The sequence below is a fragment of the Coregonus clupeaformis genome, chromosome 28, assembly GCF_020615455.1.
Source record: "Coregonus clupeaformis isolate EN_2021a chromosome 28, ASM2061545v1, whole genome shotgun sequence".
Classification (NCBI taxonomy): domain Eukaryota; kingdom Metazoa; phylum Chordata; class Actinopteri; order Salmoniformes; family Salmonidae; genus Coregonus; species Coregonus clupeaformis.
This window is the reverse complement of record NC_059219.1, coordinates 23,935,648-23,948,243: the sequence shown is the minus strand read 5'-3', so window position 1 is coordinate 23,948,243 and position 12,596 is coordinate 23,935,648. Positions and strand designations below refer to the sequence as shown.

Genomic DNA, 12,596 nt, shown 5'->3' with positions numbered 1-12,596 from the left:
AAGTGTCTAATGTTGTTGGTCATGTGGTTTGGCCTCAGGCCAGTAATTGTGAGCAGAGCCTGCTGAGCATCTGGTACATGCCATTGGCTTGGGCTAGTGTAAGAGTGGGGGTTGGGCCTGTTGGCCTGCTCACAGCCTGGGCGTATGTGTGACTTTCATGTAGAGGCCCTCTTTGCGGGAGTGGGGGCTTGGGGTGGATAGGAGGGTCATAGGTCTGATCTAAGGGGGCCTAAATGGGGTGTGGGGATGTTTGACTTGGGGGGGGTTCATTTGGTGGGGGGTGTGGATATGGCTGGTGGTGCTGTGGTTTGGATGTAGGTCCTCTCGGCGGGGGTCCTCTATGTGTAGGTCCAAGGGGGGTCCCGCAGTTCTGGGAGAGTGTCTCGCTGGTCTGGGCGGGGTGTCTGTTGATCTGTTGCTCCTGTGTGAGTTGGGTGTGCGGTTGAGGGCGATATCCTTTAGGGTCCGGGCGAAGGTGGGCACTGCTGCCTTGTATAGGTGGACCTGGTCGTAAAGGCTGTTCACGTCCAGGGTGGAGTGGTGGGCCAGGTAGACATTTGGTTTTGATGCACAGTCAGGGGAAATACTTGCGTTTACCTGCTGTATGGTAGCAGGGTGGAAGTATTTTTGTGGTAGCAGGGTTGAGATAAACACTTGTGTGTTGGGGAAAGTAGAAGAAGCTCTCTCTCGCTCTTTCGCCATCTCTGTCTCTCTCCTCTCTCACTATTTCGCCCTCTCTGTCTCTCTCTCTCACTCTTTCGCCATCTCTGTCTCTCTGTCTCTCTCTCTCACTCTTTCGCCATCTCTGTCTCTGTCTCTCTCTCTCGCTCTTTCGCCATCTCTGTCTCTCTGTCTCTCTCTCTCACTCTTTCGCCATCTCTGTCTCTCGCTCTTTCGCCATCTCTGTCTCTCTGTCTCTCTCTCTCTCGCCATCTGTCTCTCTCTCTCTCTCGCTCTTTCGCCATCTCTGTCTCTCTGTCGCTTGATCTTTCCACTAGACGCCCCCCTGCTCAATAATGAGTTGAAGTGGGGGTCTCTGTTGGCGTCATGCTTCAGCTGGCACATTGATTTAATAGTCTCCTGTGTCTCTGCCCCCACAGGGAGTCAAGCCGGCCAGCTTTGACAAGGTAGCCATACCAGAAGTGAAGGAAATCATCGAGGGATGCATCCGCCAGAACAAAGATGAGAGGTGAGCTACTGTGTGTGTGTGTGTGTATATATACTGTACACAAACACACATAACTTGTGATGCTGTTTGTCCTTTCATCTGTCATTCACACACATAATGTTCAGAGACTGAGGGTGGACTGAAGGCCTTGGTCAGCCTGCCACTTAGTCCCACAAACAGGCCCAGCACCAAGGCACACACACACACCAACAAACTGCCACTGTGAATCGCCACATAAATCTCCCACAGTTTGTGGACAGAGAAAAATGTTTTCCTTTTCCACTCTCTGATCCCTGTTGAACCAAAACAAGAGGAACTGAACCCGTATTACTGTCTCTAGCTGACAACTACCTGTGTCTGTCAAAACCCCTCACCAGTCATCACTGTTAAATATGAATGTCATTCATGGTTGACTTGACTACATGTCAGTTTATGGATGATTTAGCCTAATGCAGTGTTCTTCAAAGTCGGGGTCGTGACATTGCAGTGGGGTCGCAAAAATAAATAAAAATTAGAGTACAGAATATTTTATGGGACAATATACAAACGTTTTTGAGAAAGATAATTTGAAAGATACAATTTAATTGAGTAAATGTATTTATTGGTTTATTTTCATTTTGAAAAGAGATGAAAATGCAATGATTTGAAGGTTATTTGTTGATTTTTAAGGTTGTCATTAGATTTGGGGTGGGGTGGGGTCGCAAAACATTTTTGGGAAAATAATGGGGTCTCCAGAAATTCTGGCGGAAAAAATGGGGTCCCCGCTTAAAAACTTTGAAAACCACTGGCCTAGAGGGTGTACAAATTGACTTGTTTTGAAGGACACTTTTTTTGTAAAGTTTTTATTAAATTTTTAACTACATGTCAATTGTTAGACTTGCTTTGTTGATGAGTTTTTATGAAATATTTTACACGTTTTACTACATCTCAGTATTTGAAAGGTATAGTGGGTGTCTTTTTAAAGTTGACAAATTTGCATTTGAAGGTCAACTTTACTCAGTGAGGCCTCACTGTTGATAAACCAATTGAGTAGTGAATGATTAAGTCAATGAGTGACTACTGGAAAGACTGCTCACTCACACAACTGAGAAATAAATATACAGTGCCTTGCAAAAGTATTAATCCCCCTTGGCGTTTTTCCTATTTTGTTGCATTACAACCTGTAATTTAAATGGATTTATATTTGGATTTAATGTAATGGACATACAAAAAATAGTCCAAATTGGTGAAGTGAATAACTTGTTTCCAAAAATTCTAAAAAATAAATAACGGAAAAGGGGTGCGTGCGTATGATATGTATTCACTCCCTTTGCTATGAAGCCCCTAAATACCTTTACAAGTCACATAATTAGTTAGATTGCACACAGGTGGACTTTATTTAAGTGTCACATGATCTGTCACATGATCTCAGTATATATACACCTATTCTGAGTGTGCAACACCACTAAGCAAGGGGCACCACCAAGCAAGCGGCACCATGAAGACCAAGGAGCTCTCCAAACAGGTCAGGGATAAAGTTGTGGAGAAGTACAGATCATGGTTGGTTTATAAAAAAAATATCAGAAACTTTGAACATCCCACGGAGCACCATTCAATTCATTATTCAAAAATGGAAAGAATATGGCACCACAACAAACCTGCCAAGAGAGGGCCGCCCACCAAAATACACGGACCAGGCAAGGAGGGCATTAATCAGAGAGGCAACAAAGAGACCAAAGATAACCCTGAAGGAGCTGCAAAGCTCCACAGCGGAGATTGGAGTATCTGTCCATAGGACCACTTTAAGCCGTACACTCCACAGAGCTGGGCTTTACGGAAGAGTGGCCAGAAAAAAGCCATTGCTTAAAGAAAAAAATAAGCAAACACGTTTGGAGTTCGCCAAAAGGCATGTGGGAGACTCCCCAAACATATGGAAGAAGGTACTCTGGTCAGATGAGACTAAAATTGAGCTTTTTGGCCATCAAGGAAAACGCTATGTCTGGCACAAACCGAACACCTCTCATCACCCCGAGAACACCATAGTGGTGGCAGCATCATGCTGTGGGGATGTTTTTCATCGGCAGGGACTGGGAAACTGGTCAGAATTGAAGGAATTATGGATGGCGCTAAATACAGCGCAAATTCTTGAGGGAAACCTGTTTCAGTCTTCCAGAGATTTGAGACTGGGATGGAGGTTCACCTTCCAGCAGGACAATGACCCTAAGCATACTGCTAAAGAAACTCGAGTGGTTTAAGGGGAAACATTTAAATGTCTTGGAATGGCCTAGTCAAAGCCCAGACCTCAATCCAATTGAGAATCTGTGGTATGACTTAAAGATTGCTGTACACCAGAGGAACCCATCCAACTTGAAGTAGCTGGAGCAGTTTTGCCTTGACGAATGGGCAAAAATCCCAGTGGCTAGATGTGCCAAGCTTATAGAGACATACCCCAAGAGACTTGCAGCTGTAATTGCTGCAATAGGTGGCTCTACAAATATTTACTTTGGGGGGGTAAATATTTATGCACGTTCAAGTTTTCAGTTTTTTTGTCTTATTTATTGTTTGTTACACAATTTTTTTTATTTTGCATCTTCAAAGTGGTAGGCATGTTGTGTAAATCAAATGATACAAACCCCCTCAAAATCCATTTTAATTCCAGTTTGTAAGGCAACAAAATAGGAAAAATGCCAAGGGGGGTGAATACTTTCGAAGTCAATGTATCACTCTGCAATACTGCATTGTGTTTGCACTATGCAGGTCATTCTGTCCTGAACCAAGGGCAACAATTTTGCATTAGTGCATTGAAATATGAAATGGGGGGGAGGAATGCAAGCATCAATATTTGGTCATCTGTTGTGAGATGAATCCCCTGTATGATGTTTCACTGATGAAGCAGTGGAAAGGCTGATGGTGACTTGGCTCTCTTTCTCTGGTGCTAGCTGTTTAACAATGCATGAACACTGGGAGATCGTCAAATCCCCATTGTGTAAATGTGGTTTTAGTATCCAAGCCCCAAGTTGTATTAATACATCTATGCTGTCTCCAACTATTAAGGTTCTGTAGGGTTCGTCTCTGTATCTTTTATCGTCATTCTAATAAAAGTAAATGTGTTTCTATTATAGACATAATGTCGTACAACACCATGCAAAAAACGAACGACACGCTTGAGAAAAGAAAAGTCCAATAAAGCTTTTTGTGTGGCTAGGATGTTATTGCCACTAGCCAAGTATAATCAAGCATTGTTTATTTTTTTCCCACTCCTGTCGTTCTCTGGGTACTTAATGATGCATGGTTGAGGTTTTAGACAGAACAATGCATGAAAAGACTGACTTAAACTATGTGGTCTAACAACAATATAGTATGTATGTTTACTATTTAAACTAAAGCCTTGGGTTTTTCCCCACTTTGTCATTCTCCTGGTACTTGAAACTAATGATGCATGGTTGAGGGTTTTTAAAGGCTGACTAAACTGTGCGGTCGGTCTCAATAATAATAGTATGTTTGCTACTTAAATTACTCACTAGTGCAGGGCTCTCCAACCCAGTTCCTGGAGAGCTACCATCCTGTAGGTTTTCGCTCCAACCCTAATCTAGCTCACCTGATTATAATTAGCTGGTTGATAAGCTGAATCAGGTTAGTTACAACAGGGTTGGAGTTAAAACCTAAAGGAGGGTATCTCTCCAGGAACAGGGTTGGAGTTAAAACCCTGAGTGGCGCAGTGGTCTAAGGCGCTGCATCGCAGTGCTAACTGTGCCACTGAGATCCTGGTTTGCCGAGGGTCATCGCCATGTGGAGGTATCGTATAGAGATGGTGTTTGCAACGCCAGGGTTGTGGGTTCGATTCCCACGGGGGAGTATAAAAATATAAATAAATAAATAAATATATATATTGTTTCACTCTGTGTCGCTCTGGTAAGAGCGTCTGTAAATGAATGTCCAGGAACAGGGTTGGAGTTAAAATCTACAAGGAGGGTAGCTGTCCAGGAACAGGGTTGGAGATAAAACCTACAAGGAGGGTAGCTGTCCAGGAACAGGGTTGGAGAGCCCTGCACTAGAGCATTCACTGTGTGGACCCAGTGGTGCCTGCATTGTGTTTAGCCACCTGTGACAGACATGGAATTATCTTATCCTGTTCTTTGTGACAGGCCAGGCACTTGGCAGCCCTGTAGCCATCTGTAGCCATGAAATGCTTTGAAGGGCTGGTCATGGCTCACATCAACGCCATCATCCCAGACACCCTGGACCCACTCCAATTTGCATACTGCCCCAACAGATCTACAGATGATGCAATCTCTATTGCACTCTACACTGCCCTCTCCCGCCTGGATAAGAGGAACACCTATGTGAGAATGTTGTTCATTGACTACAGCTCAGCGTTCAACACCATAGTGCCCTCCAAGCACATCACTAAGCTCAGGACATTAGGACTGAACACCTCCCTCTGCAACTGGATCCTGAACTTCCTGATGGGCCGCCCCCAGGTGGTGAAGGTAGGCAACAACACATCCGCCACGCTGACCCTCAACACGGGGTGCGTGCTTAGTCCCCTCCTGTACTCCCTGTTCACCCACGACTGTGGCGCGCACTACCATCATTACGTTTGACGACGACACAACGGTGGTAGGCCTGATCACCAACGATGATGAAACAGCCTATAGGGAGGAGGTCAGTGACCTGGCATTGTGGTGCCAGGACAACAACCTTTTTCCCTCAATGTCAGCAAGACAAAGGAGCTGATCATGGACTACAGGAAACGGAGGGCCGAGCATGCCCTGTCCACATTGATGGGGCTGTAGTGGAGCGAGTTGAGAGCTTCAAGTCCCTCTGTGTCCACATCGCTAAGGAATTAACATGGTCCACACGCCAATACAGTTGTGAAGAAGGCACGACAACGCCTCTTCCCCCTCAGAAGGCTGAAAAGATTTGGCACGGGCCCTTAGATCCCCAAAGCTTTACAGATGCACCAAGTCTGGAACCAACAGGACCCTGAACAGCTTCTAAACCCAAGCTATAAGACTGCTAAATAGTTAGTCCAGGTACAGTGAGGGAAAAAAGTATTTGATCCCCTGCTGATTTTGTACGTTTGCCCACTGACAAAGAAATGATCAGTCTATAACTTTAATGGTAGGTTTATTTGAACAGTGAGAGACAGAATAACAACAAACAAATCCAGAAAAACACATGTCAAAAATGTTATAAATTGATTTGCATTTTAATGAGGGAAATAAGTATTTGACCCTTCTGCAAAACATGACTTAGTACTTGGTGGCAAAACCATTGTTGGCAATCACAGAGGTCAGACATTTCTTGTAGTTGGCCACCAGGTTTGCACACATCTCAGGAGGGATTTTGTCCCACTCCTCTTTGCAGATCTTCTCCAAGTCATTAAGGTTTCGAGCCTGACGTTTGGCAACTCGAACCTTCAGCTCCCTCCACAGATTTTCTATGGGATTAAGGTCTGGAGACTGGCTAGGCCACTCCAGGACCTTAATGTGCTTCTTCTTGAGCCACTCCTTTGTTGATTTGGCTGTGTGTTTTGGGTCATTGTCATGCTGGAATACCCATCCACGACCCATTTTCAATGACCTGGCTGAGGGAAGGAGGTTCTCCCCCAAGATTTGACGGTACGTGGCCCCGTCCATCGTCCCTTTGATGCGGTGAAGTTGTCCTGTCCCCTTAGCAGAAAAACACCCCCAAAGCATAATGTTTCCACCTCCATGTTTGACGGTGGGGATGGTGTTCTTGGGGTCATAGGCAGCATTCCTCCTCCTCCAAACACGGCGAGTTGCGTTGATGCCAAAGAGCTCCATTTTGGTCTCATCTGACCACATCACTTTCACCCAGTTCTCCTCGGAATCATTCAGATGTTCACTGGCAAACTTCAGACGGGCATGTATATGTTCTTTCTTGAGCAGGGCGACCTTGCGGGCGCTGCATTTCAGTCCTTCACGGCGTAGTGTGTTACCAATTGTTTTCTTGGTGAATACGGTCCCAGCTGCCTTGAGATCATTGACAATATCCTCCTGTGTTGTTCTGGGCTGATTCCTCACCGTTCTCATGATCATTGCAACTCCACGAGGTGAGATCTTGCATGGAGCCCCAGGCCGAGGGAGATTGACAGTTATTTTGTGTTTCTTCCATTTGCGAATAATCGCACCAACTGTTGTCACCTTCTCACCAAGCTGCTTGGCGATGGTCTTGTAGCCCATTCTAGCCTTGTGTAGGTCTACAATCTTGTCCCTGACATCCTTGGAGACCTCTTTGGTCTTGGCCATGGTGGAGAGTTTGGAATCTGATTGATTGATTGCTTCTGTGGACAGATGTCTTTTATACAGGTAACAAGCTGAGATTAGGAGCACTCCCTTTAAGAGTGTGCTCCTAATCTCAGCTCGTTACCTGTATAAAAGACACCTGGGAGTCAGAAATCTTTCTGATTGAGAGGGGGTCAAATACTTATTTCCCTCATTAAAATGCAAATCAATTTATAACATTTTTGACATGCGTTTTTCTGGATTTTTTTGTTGTTATTCTGTCTCTCACTGTTCAAATAAACCTACCATTAAAATTATAGACTGATAATTTCTTTGTCAGTGGGCAAACGTACAAAATCAGCAGGGGATCAAATACTTTTTTCCCTCACTGTAGCTATTTGGTTGTCTGCATTGACGCCCCTTTGCACTAACTCTTTTGACTCCTCACATACGCTGCAGCTACTGTTTATTATCTATCCTGTTGCCTAGTAACTTTATCCCTACCTATATGTACATATCTACCTCAATTACCTTGTACCCCTGCACATCGACTAGGTACTGGTAGCCCGTGTATATAGCCAAGTTAACGTTACTCATTGTGTATTTATTCCTCGTGTTTACTATTTTAATATAATTTGTCTATTTTCTCTCTGCATTGTTGGGAAGAGCCCGTTAGTAACCATTTCACTGTTGGTCTACACCTGTTGTTTACGATGACATAATGATTTGATTTGATTAGGCTTGTTGATGCGTAGTCAGCCCACGTTACATTTACAGAGAGGCCTGATGATCCATCCCTGTACTGGTGGTGTAAACACTGCATTCAGAGAGAGAGAGAGAATCATTTGTTTGTCCTTGGCTCTCCTGCTTGGCTGCTTCTCCTCCCTAGTTTCTGATGTAGTTGTTTACCATGTTAGCTGTAGCTGGCTCACCCTGTGCTGCACATGTATTCTACTCAGTCATGCATTAAACATCAATATAATAATGCACATTCATCCGAAGACACTTACACACACACTTACCAGCTGAGCAACACATGATCACTTGATGATAAGAAGATGTCCCTAGAGGTAACATTGTGCCTTCAATAATGCCCATTGTCTGATTCATGGATAGTAAATATACATAGACTTATTATGGGATGTCATTTATGGATTGTAAATATACATAGTTATTATCAGATATAAAGCCATATTACTGTATGTCAGCACAAAGCTCTATGGCTGTCCTTTAGGCCACCGTACACAGAGTAATGTCCTCTTTAAATAGGCTAATCGGTTAATCATGCACCATGCGGAACTTATTGAATGTAATAAAGCCTGTTTTGACCTTGTTTGTTAACGCTAAACTCTATCATCAATCTCCCCCTCTCTCTTCCCTTCTCTCTCTGTTCTCCCCCTCTCTCTTCTCCCCATCTCATCCCTTCTCTCCTCTCTTCCCCCCACCCCTCTCCCACTCTTCCCTTTTCTTCTTCCCCTTTCTCCCCCATCTCTCCTCCCCCCCTTCCCTTCCTCCATCCCTCCTCCTCTTCCACAGATATGTCATTAAGATCCTGCTGAGCCATGCGTTCTTCCAGGAAGAGACTGGTGTGCGTGTGGAGCTGGCCGAGGAGGACGATGGGGAGATGATCGCTATCAAACTGTGGCTGAGGATAGAAGACGTCAAGAAGCTGAAGGGAAAGTACAAGGACAACGAAGCCATCGAGTTCTCCTTCGACCTCAACAAGGACTTCCCCGAAGATGTGGCACAGGAAATGGTACGGTTGGTTGGTTGGTTGGTTAATTGATACATGTATTTTTTGCTAAGTAATTGATCATGTGATTAAAAACAAAACCACAACATCACTGAAAAAGGTGGCTTGATAGAGGTGTAGAAGCTCATCACTGAGAGAGATCTTGTGATGCGTGATGCTAGTTAAAACAGATTGACTAGTCATGGTGGTTCCTTCTCCTGTCCCAACAGGTTGAGTCTGGCTATGTGTGCGAGGGAGACCACAAGACGATGGCCAAGGCCATCAAAGACCGAGTGTCTCTGATCCAAACGAAGAGAGAACAGAGGCAGCTGGTCCGAGAGGAGTTGGAGAAGAGGAATCTAAAGCAGCAGGCCCTACAGGCAGCAGAGGCCCTCAGATCCCCCCAGCAGAGTCAGTTACCCCCCCAGCCCCAGCCCGTTGCCCCAGCCCAGCCCCCCATAGCCCAGACTGAGAAGGAGGACCCAGAGATGGACCAGCACCAACACAGCAGCAGTACCAACAGGCCAACATCTCCATGACATGTAGGTGGACTAGGCACAGTGTCTCGCTCAGAGATGTGCGTTCGGAAAGTGTTCAGACCCCTTCACTTTTTTCACATTTTGTTACGTTACAGAATAAATAAAAAAATTCATCAATCTACACATAATGACAAAGTGAAAACAGGTTTTTATAAATGTTTGTTAATTTATTAAAAATAAAAAAACATAAATACCTTATTTACATAAGTATTCAGACCCTTTGCTATGAGACTCAAAATTGAGCTACGGAATTGTCCGTAGAGCTCCGAGACAGGATTGTGTTGAGGCACATATCTGAGGAAGGGTACCAAAAAATGTCTGCAGCATTGAAAGCCCCCAAGATCACAGTGGGCTCCATCATTCTTAAATGGAAGAAGCTTGGAACCACCAAGACTCTTCCTAGAGCTGGCCGCCCGGCCAAACTGAGCAATCGAGGGAGAAGGGCCTTGGTCAGGGAGGTGACCAAGAATCCGATGTTCACTCTGACAGAGCTCCAGAGTTCCTCTGTGGAGATGGGAGAACCTTCCAGAAGGACAACCATCTCTGCAGCGCTCCACCCATTAGGCCTTTATGGTAGTAGCCAGACGGAAGCCACTTCTCAGTAAAAGGCACATGACAGCCCGGCTTGGAGTTTGCCAAAAGGCACCTAAAGGACTCTGACCATGAGAAACAAGATTCTCTGGTCTGATGAAACCAAGATTGAACTCTTTGACCTGAATGCCAAGGGTCACGTCTGGAGGAAACCTGGCACCATCCCTACGGTGAACATGGTGGTGGCAGCATCATGCTGTGGGGAGTTTTTTCAGCGGCAGGGACTGGGAGACTAGTCAGGATCGAGGGAAAGATGAACGGAGCAAAGTACAGAGAGGTCCTTGATGAAAACCTGCTCCAGAGCACTCAGGACCTCAGACTGGGGCGAAGGACAACGACCCTAAGCACACAGCCAAGACAACGCAGGAGTGGCTTCGGGATAAGTCTCTGAATGTCCTTGAGTGGCCCAGCCAGAGCCTGGACTTTAACCCGATTGAACATCTCTGGAGAGACCTGAAAATAGCTGTGCAGCGACGCTCCCCATCCAACCTGACAGAGCTTGAGAGGATCTGCAGAGAAGAATGGGAGAAACTCCCCAAATACGGATGTGCCAAGCTTGTAGCGTCATACCCAAGAAGACTTGAGGCTGTTATCGCTGCCAAAGGTGCTTCAACAAAGTACTGAGTTAAGGGTCTGAATACTTATGTAAATGATATATATTTTTAAAAATTGCAAACCTTTCTAAAAACCTGTTTTTGCTTGGTCATTATGGGGTATTGTGTGTAGATTGATGAGGGGAGAAAAAAAACCAATTTAATCAATTTTAGAATAAGGCTGTAACGTAACAAAATGTGGATAAAGTCAGAGTCTGAATACTTTCCAAATGCACTCTATGTTCTGTGATTATCGAGAATGCGCCAGGAAATCAGGAATGCAATGTAGTTGATATTGTATATCTCTCAATGGCTCTCTTGATCTCAATCTGGATTTCTCTCTCTCTGGATTTGTCTCGGTCGCTCTCTCTCTTCTCTCTCTCTCTCTTGATCTTTTTCACTCTCTCGATCTTTTTCACTCTCTCTCTCGCTCTCTCTTTTTTTTTTCTCTATATTTTTCTCTCCATCTCTCTCTCCCTCCCTCTCCCCTCCTTTCTCATCTGGTCACCGTGTGTGTTCTCGTCCCCTCCACCTACAGCTGACGGAGCGGTGGACAACGGCCAGGCTTCGTCCCTGTTCTCAGAGTCCCATCTGGGCCAGCTGACCATGTCCTACAGCAACATCCCTGCTACCCAGCAGCAGCAGGGCCAAGCCCAGGCCCAGGCCCCCTACCCCTCCCCTTCTCCCCAGCAGCAGCAGCAGCTCAATGCCTACCAACAGCAGAACATGGTAAGTGATGTCATCAAAACGAGACGGAGGGATTTGTCGTTTTTTTTTCTAGTTCTTAGGAAGATTGAAGTGAATTGCAGTGGAGTTTGCAGTTGTAATATGCATGAGAGTGATGTCTGAAGAGTGGATTTGGAGCCAGTTCCCTTTTGAGATGAAGAGGTTCTCAGTCTTTGAAATGGAGCAACCTTTTTCCTTCCCGGCTGCCCTCTCTCTCAGGTTTGTCCTGTAGTCCTTTATAGTCCCAGAACTGTTTGTGCCGTCTTGCCAACTCCTATGGTCATTGTTACACTAATCATGACAATTATAATAGGAGTTGCCAATACAGCGGAGACATGTCTGACATCAGGCTACTATAGTCCCACGAGTTCGTCAATTTCACATTTCGGTCTTCTTGGCACCGCAGTGGTGGACAAGCAGCTGCGTTCTAACCAACTTATTCAGTAATGAATAAATTACAAGCTCAAAGTGGCAATTTCCAGAGAAACCCAGAGATCAGGTTTTACAGTTCCTCTTTGAACAGTAACACACGCTGATTGTCTTGCTGTTTGCCAAGAGACCACAAACCCAATGTCTGGAACAGTATTCTTCAGTGTATTGGGAGGAATAGTGAAAAATAATTGAAAATATGGCCTTATAGAATATCAAAGTATTAAACTGGCTGTTAATTCAGTGTTTTAATTGCTCTCATGTTTCCACTCTAACTAATACAAGGGACAGGAACAGGAACAGCTTTTGGTCATACAACAAACAGTCGCACAAGACGATTGATCTACGCCCAAAACACACAAATGAAGGAATCCAAAACAAATATAGTCACACAAGACACAACGATTGGCCTACGCCTCAAAACACACAAATGTAGGAAGCACAAACCAATACGTTAATCTACACCCAAAATATATAGCCTAGCTACGAAAGAGCTGCCCTTCTGCTCCATAGGTACCCGTCTGTCTCCGCTAACAGGGCGTGACCCCACGGTCACCCCTAAAGGTCAAAAGTTCAAAACCAATGTTC

General features: G+C 45.0%; 1 protein-coding gene across 1 annotated transcript in view; it reads left to right on the top strand.

Moving 5' to 3' along the window:
• LOC121584336 (serine/threonine-protein kinase WNK1-like) overlaps positions 1-12,596 on the top strand; it is a 170,834-nt gene that overhangs the window by 100,258 nt on the left and 57,980 nt on the right. Inside the window, 5 exon segments of the mRNA XM_045208809.1 lie at positions 1,101-1,189; positions 8,935-9,154; positions 9,361-9,633; positions 9,636-9,672; positions 11,392-11,582. Coding sequence (XP_045064744.1) covers positions 1,101-1,189; positions 8,935-9,154; positions 9,361-9,633; positions 9,636-9,672; positions 11,392-11,582 — 810 coding nt within the window.